Source organism: Seriola lalandi, unplaced genomic scaffold, assembly GCF_002814215.2.
Source record: "Seriola lalandi dorsalis isolate HSWRI2012SDOR001 ecotype SW California unplaced genomic scaffold, Sedor1 jcf7180002054504, whole genome shotgun sequence".
Lineage (NCBI taxonomy): Eukaryota > Metazoa > Chordata > Actinopteri > Carangiformes > Carangidae > Seriola > Seriola lalandi.
In genome coordinates, this window is record NW_019525057.1 from 1,615,549 (window position 1) to 1,633,482 (window position 17,934).

General features: G+C 41.1%; 1 protein-coding gene across 4 annotated transcripts in view; it reads left to right on the plus strand.

The window, feature by feature from the left end:
• Window positions 1-17,934, plus strand: part of syt1a (synaptotagmin Ia) — a 157,860-nt gene that overhangs the window by 110,270 nt on the left and 29,656 nt on the right. For all 4 annotated transcript variants that reach the window (XM_023413141.2, XM_023413144.2, XM_023413142.2 and 1 more), the window contains 2 exons: window positions 5,614-5,818; window positions 15,852-16,024. In XM_023413141.2, coding sequence (XP_023268909.1) covers window positions 5,644-5,818; window positions 15,852-16,024 — 348 coding nt within the window. In that variant the 5' untranslated portion in view covers window positions 5,614-5,643. The remainder of the gene's footprint in view (window positions 1-5,613; window positions 5,819-15,851; window positions 16,025-17,934) is intronic.

The window sequence follows — 17,934 nt, forward strand, 5'->3', positions numbered from 1 at the left end:
CACAATCCACAAAATGATGCAATATCAAAGCTTGGTACGTTATTTAATTCAGATGCATGTCTCATTCTGCATATTTGAAAGGTCTCTTATTCAGTGTCCTCACTGTCTGCTAAAGTCTTGAGGATAATTATTGTCTTTCCCTGCATATTACACATCCCTGTACAGGCGTGCTGAAACATCATGTTTGCATTTCTGTCCCTCACGTCAGACATAAGCTCGCTTGGAAATATTGAGTGAAAGCATATGTTTCTCCAGCCCTCCCCTCCCCTCAGGGCATGATCGATTCTTTTTCTATAGAAGAAGCCTCCCACATGCACTCTGCAGAGCATCATTGTGCTCCCTAAAAGTCCTCGCCTGTGTTGAAGTATCTCTGTCGTTGCCGAGCGTGCCTCTCAATGGCTCAGCCTCCACAGTAACCTTGCAGCGTTTCAAAGGGAAACCAACGGGAGGCTGAGCGAACATGGACATGCGTAGGTGTCAGTGCAACCGGGGGGGGGGGGATTAAGAGGGCCGAGGTAGCCAATAGCCGCTTTGTTCAGAGCAAGAGAAAGTTCATTGCCACTCTTTACCTGAAGTTAAATTATTTAATGAATCCTGCTCTTTCTTGCTTTGATCGTAGGTTTAGTTTTTGGAGACAAGATACTGCATATATTTTTTCTCTCTCGTCTCTTCTTTAAGTGTTTTCTGCAGCAGCCAGCCACGTGACATGTCTTGAAAATATCTGTCGGTGACGGACGAAGATGTTAAAGAAGTGTTAGCTAAGTGTGAGCATCACACAGCTGGAGTGTGCAGCAATATCATGCTTTCACAGTATGTTGGGAAGCAGCGACTGGCAAACACGAAGTGATCGTGAACACCACCTCACGCTAGCAACACAGAGTCAGAATTTGCTTTTATTTTCGCTGAGTTTAGTGACTACACAAGACATTTTAAAGTTGGTTAAGATGATTGACACAGTTGTATACAATCCTGAATGTGAAGCAGGGTTTAGAGCAGTTCAGAATCATTAAACATAAAAGACTCAATAGACACAATAAAGACACTGTACAGTTTGTCTGCGCAGGGATATCACATAATGACTTGGTTAATTGTGTGTTTAAGTGTGTTCACATCAACTACAATGACACTGGCATTCTAAATTGATTAATTTAGTTTGCGCAAGTGAAAACAAAGACACTGAAACATGGGTGGCATCAAATACATAGAGAGCAAACATCCAGGTACCTGTGGTTGTTCAAGCGAACTGTACAGGGAGATGAATGCCTTCCATTATCAGCCATTATTTACATGAAGGCTTTAGTCCAGGATTTCTAAACAAGGCTGTATATCACTGTTAGGGGTGATACTCATACTCCACTGGTTTATTAATGTGTTTGTATGGTGTGGAAGAGAAGTCACGATGCTTAGCTTAACAGGACTTTTATGTGCTACTCACCTGAAGGTATTCTCTGTGTTCGAGCTCTATGCAACTGCAACCATCATATCTACATGTGCAAGTGAGAATCTCAAAGGCAGACTCTCAGACCAGCCCATCTGTGGTTGTTATCCCATAATCTCCTTATCATGTGTCATTGTTAGCTTGACAAATACAGTTGACGGTAAATGTTCTCTTTCATCACATAACAACCGAACAGTTAGTAATTAAGAGCGGTTTGCGAAAGGTGAAGGCAAAACAATAAACCGTCGTCATCAACCAGTGATTCATAGCTACTGTTAGCTGCAGCCGTCACCAAGTCATAAACAGAGGAAGTCATCTATTACATCACTGGCCGTGCAACCACGGGTACTTTATGATACAGCTAAAAGATCATTTGTTTTTTTTTTCTCCAGGCAACAGTTGTATTTCTTTTTCCACTTTAGCTGTAACTCTGCTTCTTTTTACATCCTGTCAAGAACCATCACCGTCTCCTTTAGATCTTACCGCTCGCTCTCTCTCTCTCTCTCTCTCTCTCTCTCTCTCTCTCTCTCTCTCTCTCTTTTCAAGAACCATGTTGCACACGTACACACTTCCTCTTCGCCAGAACCAGGAGGGACTTGGGTTTCTTACTACAAGTCGCTTCAACCGGCTGGACTCTGGTGCCTCTGTTGTTAACTGTCCCAGCTAGTGGCTCCTACTGCTGCTGGCCAGCTGAACTGGCTTCTGCCTGACTGGCCACATCACTAGCAGTCTGACCTTCTGCCTCTCTTTGGTTCATTTCCTCTGTGGTGGACTTCAAGAATAGGCTGTAGTTTGAGCAGTATGTTATAGATTAGGAGGTAATCCAGGATATATGTGAACTAAGATCTTGTTTAGCTGCCTAAAATGTGACAATCAATAAAATCGCAACCTCCCTGCGTACTGCCAGCTGTATATAGTTTTAGCAAGACATTTGGGATTGTGTGTTATGGAAAGAAAAGTTTTCCCCTACGATAACTGGAAATAAAATAGGAAAAAAAACCAAAGTGCTGCTTTGAGATTCTATGCTGATAATTAAATCTGTTTTGACTCTGCCGCTCCAATCTGGTGGAAAGACAGGTCATCAGAGTCGGTCCAAGTAAAGAGCTACTTGTCAGTCTGTGTGTCTCCTGTTTACAAACCTTGGTTTTCTTATAATTGGGAGATATGAACCTGCAGTAAATTAACCAAGTGTTGTAATTATATGAACTTTTCCACTGAAAGAAACCAGGAAAGAAAAACCGTACAAGTGGAGTCGCAGTCGGGTCAGTTTAGCTGTATGTATGCTGGGCTCTTGATGTTTAAACCAACAGTAGAATCACTTGAGCTCATCTTGTGGTGCTGCTGGTCGGGACTGAGGAGTCACTGAATGTGTTTAGGGATTACACCACCATTAGTCTCCTCCCGCCTCCTCTCCAGTCTGTGTTTCTATTTGAATTTGAATTTGAATAATTGTACAGCCTCTGGTTCTTCTGAATATCCCTGCTATGTGTGTGTTTCCTGTTGTACATCATGTAATATCATGTAATGTGATGTCAGTGTTGGTGCAGCACCGTGTTCAGCCTTACACTGCTTACATCATACAGTATACAATATGTTATTCTCCATATTTATACCTGTGGTTGCAAACTACCCGCAGCTTTGACGTCTTTGATACCTAACATTACCTTTGATGTAGAGGTGAATCGGCTGCTGTCCGTGGTGCTGACCCGGAGGATGTTGCTATCAGATAAAGTAATGATATTTGCTGCTGTCAACTGCCTGCTCTTTGATAGATATACAGGACACACTGATAGAGGAAATGGCAGTGTACATTGCCGTTTTGGTCTGTTAATGTCATGTCGCTGCACACCCGCAAAAATAAGTTCCATAAGAAATTTCCTCCAAGATTCCCCCGAGAACAATCTCTGATGGAAAACTCACTGACCATAACCCCCGATGGACAGTCAGTTTTCTTTAGATGAATGCACTTTGTTTATAAATCCCAGCCTGCTGTTGTTGGTGGCTCCAGTCTCAACAGTAGCAGTGGTAACCAAGGCTTTAGAAAAACAGGGTTGTCACTGGAAAATTGCCAGATTGAATTCCCACATCAGCTGGGAAATCTCCAAGAGTACAGAGGATGAGAAATCAGGTTTCCCTTCCACCCAACTTCAGTCAGGGGGAATATGCTACGACACAACTACTCCAGTGAAGCTGCACAGTAAATTGTTTTCGTATTTTGTTTTTCCGATGTGTGATTGTGAAGCTGATTATTTTCACCACCCAAGAGAATGAAGGATGAAAACAGGTTCGTTTCTCCCTCTACCCACAGAAAGTGTCGACATACAAAGTTAAAGTGTTGAAATACAGCTAAACTTTATTAGAGAGGCATAGACATCGAAAACACTCTTTGTATCTAAATTGCCTCGCTGCCTTTGAAAAGCTAATTTTTATATATTCAGAAACAGATAAATTAGAATTCTACTCTCTGAACTTTCTCTGCCTTCATGTTTTTAAGGATTATATGCGGATGAATTGCCACCACATTTCATTCTCGGCTCTTTGAGGTTAAGAAACAGATATTATTGGAGGCCATTCTGAGGGTTACATTCAGGTTTTTCAATTACATAGAAACTTTTGACAGCATTTCTGTCAGCACCAGCTTAAAGCGCTTTATTAAATAATGCTATAAATGGGAAACTATGAGTTTAATGAGCAAAGTAGGAGAATTAAGCTATCAACCTGGTGGAACAAAACTCTACAACTTTAGTATGCTATTATCCTTTTGGATTACCATGGTGACAGAGCCAAATTACAACCTGCACAGGAAAAGTGGACAATAAATAGTTCCTGTCTGCAGTAGAAGTGTCACAGGTCTGGAGCGTCTCTCCGACAGTCGTGTGTCATGACACTAAGTAGCACACAGCACCGGAAAACCCAAAGAAAGACGTCTGTATCCGGTTCAGTCCATTTGGTGCTTTTTCTATCAAAACATTACATCATCAGTTTTGTTTATGTTCGCAATATGTGTCAGCCCAAAAATGCATTAAATGCTGATTTATATATGAAAAATTCACATACTTTTTGCTTAACTCTATTTATAATAGAGCTGAATTACTTTACTGAAATAAAATTAATATGCAACTATTGTGGTAATTGTCATTTTCAAGCAAAAATGTTTGTTTGCTGATTCCAGCTTCTCAAACATGAAGATTTGCTGCTTTTCTTTGATTTACAGAATGCGACTGTAAATTAAATATATTTTGGTTTTGAACTGTTGGTTATAGGAAACAAGAAATCCGGATTGTGATGAGCATTTTTCACTATTTTTGTTCATTTTATTTTCTAACTAAAGTCTAAGTTGTAGCCATCGACTTAGAAATTTGGATTCTGGGCAAGTTCCTGCTTCATGTGTGGAGAATATATTTTGGTGCTTATAATACCATAAAGCCACAGAGTCATTAGTGTCATAGTAATATATTGTAAGTGTCTCTTTTTGTTGTCCCGAGGCAGCTTTGAAATAATGTGGAAACTTCATGTGGAACCAGCCTCCCCACAGTGAGAGAGATAATGACTCGCATGTTCAGGGCCGAGGCTGCTGCGATGTACAGCACATTACACAGCATTGCACATGTATGGACACATGAGTGTATCCACACACACACACACACATACACACACACACACACACACACACACACACACACAAAGCACTGGTTAATATAAGAGATACATGGTTCCTTCTTCCCCCCGTCACAACAGACCGCCATGTTAAAGTAAATACACCTGTTGTTTATAAAAAGCCGGGTGTGATAAGTCGACTTGTAATCTTGTCTGCCCTGCAACGTATCGTACATGTATCAATTAAGCTCCTAGCAGTGCAGGGATTTACTGCCTGTGTTGTATGGGAGTAATAAATAAGGATTTTATCTCTGCTCTGTGATGTTAATCTGGAGTTTAAGCAATGAGTGAGTAGCTTTGTTCTGAATTCAGCTCGCTGGCCAATTCATTCTGGACCCCAGCTGATGTTTACTCAGGCTGAGCCAGCAGCTGCTCACACGGTCTGCGTCGACTCAGTCATCTGACAAGCGAGCGCGCTGCCTCTGACATGCATCTGTCACAGGAGGAACAAAAAAACGAAACAGAAAGAAAATCTAACCCCCACTCTGTTTTGTCTTTCTCTTTCTCCACTTGTGCAGCATCTGCCTGGCTGCCCCAGCATCGCCACGATGAATGAGAGTCGAAGGGAAGCGCTGGCGGCGGCGGCGCCCGTGCCCACCACCGCCTCCTCCTCCACAGCTGGCTCCAACACCACCAACATGGCCGGCACAGGCGCCGGCGAGAAGGACGAGAACTTTTCCAAGCTGAAGGACAAGTTCATGAATGAGCTGAACAAAATCCCTTGTAAGTGTAATTCCCCCCCCCAGGTGAAACAATTAATCCATTAGACGATGGATAGAAAATCTACCAGCAACTATTTTATTAATCACTATCATCAATCATCAATTAGTTTTTTTAATTCGTAGGTTTTCTTTGTTTTCTGTGATACACAAGTTTATATCTTTAGTTTCTGGACTGTTTGTTGGACAAAAACTAACAATTACGTTTCTGGAAAATTGTGATAGACATTTTTCACATTAGTTTGCTGATATTTTGTAACTCAAACAAGCAATTAATACAAATTTTAATCCACAATGTGTTTTCTGCAATCAGTGGCATTTTACGCAAACAATATATGGCTTGAACTTTCTTCTTATTGAGATGATTTAGACAAATTATTGGGTTCATTATCACAGGGGTGCCGTGATTAGCAGCAGGAAGGTTCTGGGGTCGAGATTGCATGTTGTCCTCTTGCCTGCGTGGGTTTTCCTCCGGGTACTCTGGCTTCCTCCCGCAATCCAAACACATGCAAGTTTAGTTTAACTGGCGACTCTAAATTGCCCCTAGATGTGAATATGAGCGTCAGTGGTTGTTATAGACTGTACCCTCGACCAGTGTCAGCGACACTAAAAGGATGAGCGGTACGGCTCATGACTGAATGAATATCCTGAAAACAACATCCCAGTCGGATGTTGTTCAGGTCAAAATGTTTTACACGGGCCACCACATCCAGAAAAATGCTGATAAAAGGGCCAATAAAAATGAAAACTGATGACCAATTCGAGAAGTTTCCAATGAAAATTCTTCATCATCTTCATCCTGCTTCATTGATCTGTTTTCCACTATGTTCATATGATTACGCTCCTTCTGATTTACAGATGGATTTACATCCATCATCGACCATTCATTGCATTCATTGTGATGCTGGTGTAACCATGACTCATAGATGGTTCAGCAGTGGCTGCCAGTGAACTTTTTGACGGTGACGCACAAAGAAAACTGCTGCTGTCGGCCGTGACCTCTGACAAAGACTTCCAGTGAATCAAGTTGACTAATGACTTATTTCAGCTTTTATTTTTTTCTAAGTAGTAACAGCAAATTCAAGTGTTTGCTGCTCAGATGGAACTGTCTCACTGAATTATCTCATGAAAGCAGTAACAGCACTTGAAGTGGAGAAGAAACATCTGGCAACAATAATTCAAGTGTTTGACATGATAAATCGCTAAATTTTGCGTAACAGCCTTTATTATTTGCTTGTTAGATTTTCTGCTTTTCTGTCTCACATGTGCTTTCAGTCAAAACTGTCTCTTCATTTCCACACAATGCTTCCACATCCGCGTGTCTTTGCCTGGAGAACTGTGCAATATTAAGTATATGAGAATATGGCTGTCACTGTGTCATCTGGAATAAAGCGCCGCCTGGAGATGCATTCAGCGGAAACCTAAATATAGATATATCCACGGGCTCGTGTGGAAGTAATTCTCGCGACAGGAAATGTCTCCTGTGGAAGAGAAGCCCTATTTCTTCAGCAGAGACACAAATGACACCACTAGTCATATTCCCGCTTTTCAGAGATTTAATAGTGCAGGGAGTCAGAATGAGACATTCCTGCTTCCCACAGGGGAAGGTTTATTTGTGCCAAGCGGCACATTTACCAAAATAAAAGCCCTCATTTTTATTCAAACAGCTGCGTCTAGTGAGCTCGAGCTTCTTGGGAACATGTTTCAGTTTTGAATGTGTGCTTTGGTGCTGAGGGTGAACCACCAGGATCAACAATGATCAGTATTGTGGTTCCATTATGCGGCTGCTGAGGTTGATGTTCCCTTTGGCTCAGTGTTGAATGTCTGTCAATGAGACATATTGATATTCCCAACACATTTAGTCCTGACAACCTTTTCACGTCATCTTAAGAAACGGAGCAGACTATTCATTACTGCTTCCATTTTATGACACTGTAATTTGTGTGTGTGTGTGTGTGTGTGTGTGTGTGTGTGTGTGTGTGTGTGTGTGTGTGTGTGTGTGTGTGTGTGTACCACAGGCAGAAAAGGTTCTGTGAGATCATCCCAAAAAACGTCTGACCGTTATTCAGAGTCATAAATTACTGTTTTCTCACATCGTCCCCCCTCAATCATAAGCAGTGAGTCCTGCTCCCCGGTGCTGCTCAGCTGAATGATGAATGCCCCAGGACTTGTTTACTCCAGGGTATATCGATACTGTCTGGAGAAAGTCAGGTAGCAGATTTTAACAAGGCATATGTGAGCGGAGGAGCTGCACAGTCACAGTCTGCGCCGCTGTGGCAGGAGGCTTATAACCCAGTTTAAGCCCCACGAGCTTTTGAGGCTGGTGGCATGGAGCCGTCACATGGACTAAACTCGTAGCTGGAATTTTCTGTCCGTCGAGATCTGCAGGACACATCTCTGAGCCGGGGATATTGCCTCGGCCCCATCTGTTGGCTGACGACTCCAGCATGCAAAAAGCAAACTTTATTTCAATCTTACTGAATTCACATTCTTTGCTTTTTTTAAAAATATTTTAGATATTCTAAACATGCATAGTTTATCCAGTGATCTGGTTTGGTGAGGTTTATTCAGAAAAGGATGATTTTCATATGCTGTTCAGATCCTATTTGACACACTGTAGGGCTGCAGCTCATTATTGTGTTCTCAATTAATCGGTTAATTGATTAGTTTATAAAATTCCCAGATCTCAAGGTGACATCTTCGAGTTTTGATCGACAGGACAAAGATATTCAGTTTACAAAGACGTGAAACCAAGAAAAGCATCAAATCCCTTGTATAAGAAAAGTGGATTTTTTTCTTCTTGGTAAACAAACTGAAGAAAATAACAGAAGAAGTGCAGAAAAGTAGAGAAACACATCAATTACTGTGATGAAAAGCAAAGGAAATAAATGATCGAGCAGCACGATTGTGTAGCACAAAAATTCCCTCTGCAACAAAATGGAGCCTTCTGATCAATTTGTGAATGATTAATCCTTCTTCTTTTACAGAAACATGAACACACACACACACACACACACACACACACACATGGAATCACATTAAACCATACTGTGACTTCTCACTGAGCAGAGAGCTTGCTTCCACGGAAACCAGTGTATTGAATTTCCTAGTAAGTTTTCTAAACACCCGAGGCTTAACTCCCCAATAAACAATTAACCTCTGGACGCACAGGCTGTTTGATCCATGACTGCTGGCTCCAGCAGCCATTACTTTAAATAACACAGACAAGCGATTGACATTTCAGAAAAAATAAACAATGGCTTTAATTTATTTATTTATTTTAATCAGGGGCTTTGTGCTTTTCCACAAACAAATGCCCTCGCTAACATTTTTTTAAAAAAGTCTTTAACAAGTTTTTACATTTAGTAAGAAGTATTAAAATACCAGGTTTATAAAACAACAAATTGTTCAAATTAAGTTTTTAGCTGTTGGTTCTTTCGCCCTCTAGTGAATCACTTAATCAATTTTTGCCTAATTTAAGCGAAGAACACTCGAAACTTTCATCATAAACAGCTACAGTTCCCTCAAGACAGTAGATTTTTGTTTTTTAAGAAAATCCAGACAGTAGTCTCTACAAAATAAAAGCTCTGAATTGATCTGAGCTAAACTAAACCATGTCCCACAACAGCACAGACACAAGAAAGCTTTTTTTCCGCAGTCTGTTACTGACTTTTGGGACTTTTATCTCGAGAGTCAAACTCTTTTGGGGCTGAGGGGACAGTGTCTTCTGGTGTGGGCCGAAAAGAGTGTCGCACACCGATTCCAGATGGTTCCAGATAAAAAATACAAAAAATAAGCGACTAACAGACTTAGTGGTGTAACTTGACACAAAGATTAGGGAATAATGCAAAAAGATGCGTCTCAGTTTTTTTTAATGCGTCTCAACTTGTTTGACTCAGTGGCTGCTCACAGTCAACAGACAGCAGAGTTTATTAAAGGGGATTACGGCGGTGGATCAGCGGCGCTATTTGTCTCTGCCTGCCTGCTGCTCTGGCAACAAGCCTGGTTGTCTACTCTCTGCCCTCGCTTTACTAAAGTTTGCCTGCCACTAGACTCCCATCAGGGACCGGTCAAATCAAAAAGCAGAGCAGATTCAACCCCCCCCCCCCGAGTCTTCAGTCAACAGATGGCCAAAGATCTTCTTTCTTCTCACTTTCTTCTTGTCATTTGAGGGTTAGATACATGTGACTTTCTTGTAACTGGTTTAGGTTTTTAATGTTGCTGTCTGCCGACCATCACAAACCACAAAACCCCCTCTGAATAAATCATTCCGTACATATTGGATGTGAATACGCCTTTACTCTGAAACAAAGAGATGAACCATATTTAACTGCTCTGCTTTTCTTCTTTCTTTGTGCCCAGAAAATGGCCGTCACTGCTCTTCTGTCTCATGTCATGGACGTGGAACAGGACTTTGTTTAAACTCACACAAACGTCTCTGGATACAGTTTTTAATTATCGTAACCTCTCAGTTACTTTATAGTGAATCATTGTTGCTCATGGTTGGAAGATGCTCCCTGCTGTTGTCATATTGTTTGCTTAAACAAGCCACAGTGGGGGAAAAGGGCGCGGACAGTGTTGCTCTCATAGGCATAACAAGATATAATGTCAAGGTTAATTGACCAACAGGGTCTTGTCACATTGGATTAGTGTGGGCTTCTGGGAAGTGGATATAAACCAGATGTAATATTACACACACACACACACACACACACACACACACACACTCTTTAATGTAAAGCACTACGTATTACCAGGGGTGTAGAACAGGATGATTGCAGCTGCGCTCCTATTAATTACAGAGCTGAGGCCAAGTAGAGACATTTTATAGAGCTAGCATAAAATCTATATAACATACATTTTAAGTCTTAATTAATGTAAGAGGAAAAACTAATGCTAATCATATACTGAATAAATTTGACTGTTCGTCCATAACGATAATTCAGGCATTATTAAGGATAAATCTGGTTTATTAGAACTTGGGTTTTGTTTGTGTTGGGTTGGCCTATCGTTTCAAATGGTTGCGACAATACTGAAGTCACCAAAGTAATTCCTGTCATCTGGGAGCGCAGTGACTTTGCTGCAGTGGCGTCAGGCCGGAGACACGATCAATCTGAAGGTCAAACAGTTTTGTTAACAAGCCAACAGTTATTTGCCAGATTATTTAAATTTGTGGTAAAAACCAAAAGTGAGTGTAAAATGTCTGGCAGTGCCGTCTCGCACTATGCGCATAGGACTGACGGTCAACGCCAAGAAAACCAGACTTAATCTGAAGACGTTGACTAAAACATGATTTCATAAAAATGTATATATGGGTATGTATCTATGGAAGGACTCTGAGAATACTTGCAGTATGTTTAAAGGACAGCAAATGTCAGCCAGTGACTTTGATGCTTTATGCTGAGGTTGCTGTTTCTTTGACCTCCTCTCACGCCTCTAAAATGATACCCGATAAGCTCGTCTCTGAGAACCCAAACGCAGCACTATGTATGTATCGGAGCCAAATCAGCCGGGCTGAGGTCTCGCTGTAAATTATATTTCCTATTCCACTGATTAAATATAAGATCTGTCATTCAAAACTTCTATGACGGTATTATTCAGTGGAGTTAATATTTCTACTGGCGTTCAAGGCACCATGGGAAAATTTCCTGTGTTCTAAGAAGTAATATGAGTTTATTATTTTTTGTTAGATTGGTGGGTGGTGGGTCGCCGGTGTCAGTTCCCACGTCTTCCTCTGTGAGTTTCTTTCCATTTGTGTTGGTTTTCTTTAAGTGGTTTACTCCCACATTCTGCCATGTGGAATTCAAATTAGGTGTACCGGATAGAAATGTTCACATAATGTGTGTGTACTCCAAAGCAGAGTGTTAATCAATATATCAGTGTGTGTGTGTGTGTGTGTGTGTGTGTGTGTGTGTGTCAGCCTTGTGATGTACTGTTGAGCTGTCCAGAGTGGTTCCCTGCCTTTTTATCTAATGCAGACCAATAAGATGGGAAAGTGTTCAAATGAGACATTTTAACATAATGTGACTAGTGCAGCGTTGTGGTGATTGAAGCAGAGCAGCTGAGTAGTGACATCCAATCATATTCACGTACTGTAAGTGTAAACTGGAGCTTTTTATAAACTGATGCTTCCCAATGGATTATTCTCTAAGACCATCACGTTGCAGCCACTTTAACCTCCTCCTGATGTGCTAAGCTTCGGGTATTGTCGACTTTACTACGCTTTGATGTTCATGTATGTGTTTATTAATGAGCGATCGGTTAAACCAGCAGTATTTTTGCACCTGGATTGGATTCTTTGAAGACTTGAAGAGCTTTTACGCCAGGTTCAGCATTTCCTGCATAAACCACAGTGATGCACTGGAGGAGGAAATTATGATGGTACCGGTTACAGTGTGGAGATGAATGGAGCAAAAGTTGCTTTTGTGTGTCTCTGAATTCCTGGTGTAATGCAGCTCTATACGATCTGATTCTACTACGACTCAGGTAAAAAGGATCTCAAGCATAACAGAAAATACTTCCTTTATGTTCTGTGCTTTATTCCGTGCGCTGCCGTGGCATTTGGTGTAAAAGTCATGTTTTATTTATATAACCCAAAACTGCACATCTCCCCATGAGGGCTTTACAAAACCTTTACAGAATACGACGTCCATTAGCCCTTCTATAAAAGAAACGAAAGAAAGTCCAGCTGCAGAATTGAAGACGGCTGTAGAAAGAAAAAGTACATACATTATACGTCACTGGCTGTGTCTGAAGTTGTTAGAAGGTTTCTCATTGTTCGGTGCTCTGGTTTTTCTCTAACCATTTTGATGAAGGTGCTGAAAAGCGATTTGAGCCTTGAGGAACGGCAAACATGAATTTCATCATGCGCAAACCCACCCATTAGAGAAACTCCATTTTCCATGCTACGTCACACGGCGGAACGAGAGATAAGTGCTGGGAGTTGAATTGAAGTGCGCATGCTGGCGGTACCGCCTCTCGCTCTTTCTTTCACTTTCTCGCTCTATTTCTCTCTCGAGGAAAGACACTCACACAATATAGTTAATTAGGGGATGCTTTTATTGCTTTCTGGGACTAAGGTTGCTTTAATTAAGGAACACACAAGCGCCTTTCACCGGGAGGCGCGCACTTGATGAATAAGATAAGGGCTGGATTCATGCATTGATTTGTACTGTAACTGCCTAAATGGCTAAATTCCATCAGGCGTTTTTAAGCATTGATGAAATGCCAGAATGACTGTAGAGCCACCGAAGCATTCGGGGTTATGAGACAGAGATTGTAACAGGATATTTGTTTTGATTTCTCTTAATCAGCATTTCCATTTGAAAAACCAAAAATCCCAGACTGTCTCCTTCCCTTCCTGTTTGTATTTGTATGTGCAAGGTGAAAGAGGTCCTCAAAAGAACAGGTGTAACACCACCATTTATAAATGCTCATGGGTTTCTTACCATTAAGTCTGGAGTCAATAATATTACTAAGTTAATAATAAAGAACCTGCCAACCTGAAATTTTCACCTATTAATTGGTTTTAACTAATCTATAAAGATTTAGTAATTATTTAACCCATCAAACCCTTTATGAATTGCATCTAATTAAAAAAGCGTTGCTGAAAATTTAAGCGGGACATTTGCCCTTTGACACTCAACATTTGGCAACCAAATGTTTATGGCACCTCAAAACTTCCAATAAGAATTCAGTCTGTTTTTGTGTCCAAAGCTTAAACCCAAGAAACAGTCGCTGACAGACAGTTTATTGTCTAGAAAGTCTCAGGTTTTTGAAGGAAATGCAGTTGGTTATGGATGGCTCATTGCAAACGAGGCCTATCCAGTGTCACCTCCATTACCACAGCGCTCCGGGGCAAGGCCAAAGCTGTAGCTCCTAAAGTTATTTTAGAGCATCACTCGCCGTTTTTTCCTCAGAGGAGAGTGCTTATTGATTTTGTAAACAGAGCATCGATTTTTCTCCTCTCTCGCTCCCTTTGGACCTCGGCGAAGGAACCACAGCTGAATGGTGGTGAGCAAAACCCCAGAGTGATAGACTGTAATATACTTTTCTGTTTTGATGGGTCTTTCTGGAGTTTTTCAGATAAAGTCTTCAAGGGACTGGAGTTTGACCTGGCTTATGTTATCTATTGGTTTGTTGGATTTATGACCGCTACTGGATTAATTCCTAAGATGAACCATGACAGGAGAACTGTATGTGTCTTATTGGATAAGATTTTTTTTTTCTTTCATCAGATAACACAATCTTCAGATAACGCGATCCAAATTGCCTCAGTCAGAAGTATTCCCTTTGCCTCTCAGAGTAGTAATCACTGACAAAAACCGAAAACATGCCTCTAAAATTGGCTCATTTGTTTGTTATTCTTCTCTATTAAAATGACGAGTGGGCTGCCAGGTGTTTGGTGTCTGCTGAGTAGAATGAAGAAGCAGCGATTGCGACCGCTGAATTAGGAAGTCCAATGCGGGCTCTCTCATTATTTTCAGCCCATCTGGACTCTCCGGTACTTTAAAAAACAACCCACTTCCTCCTTCCATCATTGTGTTTGTGTTTCCGTGTTGTGGATACTGTGCTGAAGTAGATGATTCTGGCAACAAGTTAAGATACTGTAGGTGTCACTGTGTTGGCAGCTGGCTGGTAAAGTCGTGTTGTTGAGCTGAGGATCTGACAAGTCTGTAGGTGACTGAGTCGGTTGTCCAGTTTCCCCACTCAGGTCCAATCACTAAGCCAACAACATATGGAGGAGGGAAAAACAACTTCCTATGTGCCACTCACGTTGAAGTGCCTTTTTTTTTTTGATTTATCATCTTACAGGCAGTTAAGCAAAACAAACCTGGGAAAAACTCCAATACTGTTGTTCCAGACCTCTAACCTTACGTCTAATTAATATCTGGACATAAATTGGTTCATCCATCCACTCATTCGTCCGATCATTTTCTGCTACTTCAAAACACAGTATAGATTCTTCTTTCTCCTTCCTGCAAGCAACTGAATAAGAAAGTCTTCTAGCTGTCCCTTGGCATAAACACACCACAACAAAGGGACATTGTTCAAAGTAAAAGACATGTTGTTACGGATTTTTATCCTTAATGAAAGGTTTGAAAACTTTCAGAAATCCTAAAACCTTTGTACTACTTCAAAAAAGAGTGAGCATGGCTCAAAGTGCATCCGAACCACAAACTTTTTAGCTTCCCGATAATTAACCTAAAGGGCGTAACACTGAACAGAACTGTGCGAGGAGTTCAGCTCTCTCCATGCACTGATGATAATGCTCAGACAGTGGCTGTTTGACAGCTGATGATTTGACTGTGAGATCACTGACAGATGACGTTAATCCCGTAATTTACAAAGGAAGGCCCACCCATTGACATCCCTCTTGACTTTTAAATTTCAGGTTTAATTTAACCCCTGAGATCAGGCCGAGCTGCTCAGCCTCTAAGAAAAGTTTTAGTGTAAAACTGCAGTCTGTAGAGAAAAAAAAAAAACTCTTAATCTCCACACCTGAGTTTAATTTCACACTTTTTTTCTTCAGAGGTAATTTTGGAGCTGAGAGCTTGTGAACAGTGTGTGTCAAACCCCCCGTGAACCCGTTTGGTTTTACTGCATCATTGGCTTGTCATGGTCATACCTCTGTTAATGCCTCTCGAGCACACCCTGCAAAAATTACCCGCCGCCTCTCGGTCCCCAGCAAGTTCCGTGTTGCCGGTGATTGCCGTGAAAGTGTCAGCTGTCTGGGAATCTTTTGTTTAAATGGCAAGTGGAAAATGCCAACATCTGTTACTTCCACTAAATTGGCTGAAGCTGTTCAGTTGGGTCTTGTCCCGCCAGTCACGACCGATCGTTTAGTCTGCCACCTCTTGATGGACCCCCAGCGCTGGCTTAGGTGCTGATCGGTTGTGCCAGCTCTGCAGGCTTTTCTGTCACCTGTCAGTTGGCGTAATCACTACTTTTTCTTTTTACTTAAATACTGCTTTGGCCCAATCTGCAGGACCAGAAAATGTAAATCCAAGCTCTTTCCTGTTTGCTTTCTCTCCCAGTGCCATCATGGGCCATCTTCTCTATTGCCTTCGTGGCGATCATCCTGGTGTTGGCGTGCTGCTTCTGCATCTGCAAAAAATGGATATTCAAGAAGAAAAACAAAAAGAAGGGCAAAGACAAGGGCAAAAATGCCATCAACATGAAGGACGTCAAAGATGGGGCCAAAACCGAGGTAAAGACTTTGAACTATTGTTGCCTAAAATAAAAAAGAATAACCACCCCTGCCTGCTGATTTAATCCCGCTCTTTTGCTTATGCTAAAAGTTTAATTAATTTGTCCAGAAATATGTCTTAAATATATCAACAATGTTCAGTGCTTTTATGTTTATTTGCTGTGTTTCTAATGCGATATGATGGCAGAGTCGTTTTCACCGACAGTATGAAAATAATTCCACTGCAAATATGACTGTCAGAAACGTCCCTATTTTTATGCACTGCAGTATTACTTCCTATGATATTTCATCATTTAATTAAAAAGGAATTCAGTCTAATTACAGGAGAGTTAATGGAAGTCATTTAAATGGCTTCAGGTTGAAGAGAGAGTTTTTTCAGTCTCTCTTTATTTCTCCTACTTTTCGTTCCTGTGAGTGTTTTCTTTTTTTTCTTTATTTATTTTTTGTCATATGAGGAGCCGCTCTCTTGTTGAAGAGTGTGAGTAACGTTTTGCCGTGTAATGAAGTGGTATCCACCCAGAGAAATGACATCACCAAACCGAGCAACAAATGGGAGAGAATCTAATTAAACTCCACGTTTCCACAGTACAGAACGGGAAGCTATGAAACGCTGACACTTCAAATGGAGTTAGCACACTAATTGCACCAGCAGAGCGTCATTACACCGCCGTCCTCGGTGGAATCGTGTACAAAGTGTGTTTAATTTGCTGCTACACCTCGACTATCAGAGGTGGATCAGAATTGTAGACAGAAAACCACTGACAGTGTTTTCATACTTCATTTGACTTACTTATTGTAGAAGAAAGCATAAATTAAGACTGAAATGAGACTCATTGATTTCCTCAAATCAGAGAACACTGGGAAGCTCAACAACCAACAACACAGCGCATCACTTAACTTGGCACAGGAGACGATTTTTCCCCTAATTTTCCAATATTCTCATTGCTTTTGCACAATCCAATTTTATTTTCAGATAGCCAGATTGATCAAAACAAACGGCCACTTATCGGTCGCCCTAATTAACCAATCTCTGACATCGGTGAATCTGCCACTTCCCGAGGCAAGCGGTCATTTCTCCTGGTGTGCCCAGACTCTGGTGTGTTAACTCCTGTGTGTGGTTGTTTTAATTTGTGTTTCTTCCTTCTATGTCCTCCTTATCTGTGTTGTGTCTGATGACTGTTCGGGATGGTCACTGGCGGTAGGTTCCTAATTGCTGTTGGATCTTCTTAAGCCTGCTGCTCTGACGTTTTTTTTATAGCCTCTTGACAACGACTTACTCCCGTAGAACCAAATATATGTAACTATGCATACAGTACATGTATATCTACTGTATATATGTGTGTACAACCTGCATATGCACATATATATGTATGAGAGAAACACTGGGTGCGCATTGACAAGGTTGAACCACACTGATTTTTGTGCCAAGCTAAAGTCTCCTGCCTTTTGAATCTTTCATTTACATTTCAAACAAGTGGCGGCGGGCAAACGTAGAATGATTGAGAGGCTCTGCAAGTAAATCTTTTGAAGCTGGTGATAAAAAAATGAATAAAAAATAAATAAAAAAAGGAAGCTTTTGACGTACAGTGTCATTTGCATTCACATCTGTCAACACAGGTGAAACAGATCATACCTTACCTGGTGTTAAATTAACCGTAGGAAATCATTTAGAAATACACTTTTGATAAATACAGGGATTTTATTTCCTCAATCATTTTACCTGCTCCACTTTTACCTTTTATTCATGTGTCAAAGAAAACTGGAAAAAAAAAACAAACACTCAATTTGGATTTGCAAAAGGCAGAGACCAAGTGGCTCAGCGGAACATTTTAAAACCGATCAGTGTTGTTCAGCTTTCTTGCTTCCACATGAGCAACTTGACAAACTAATAGGAGCAGGCCCCCCCACCC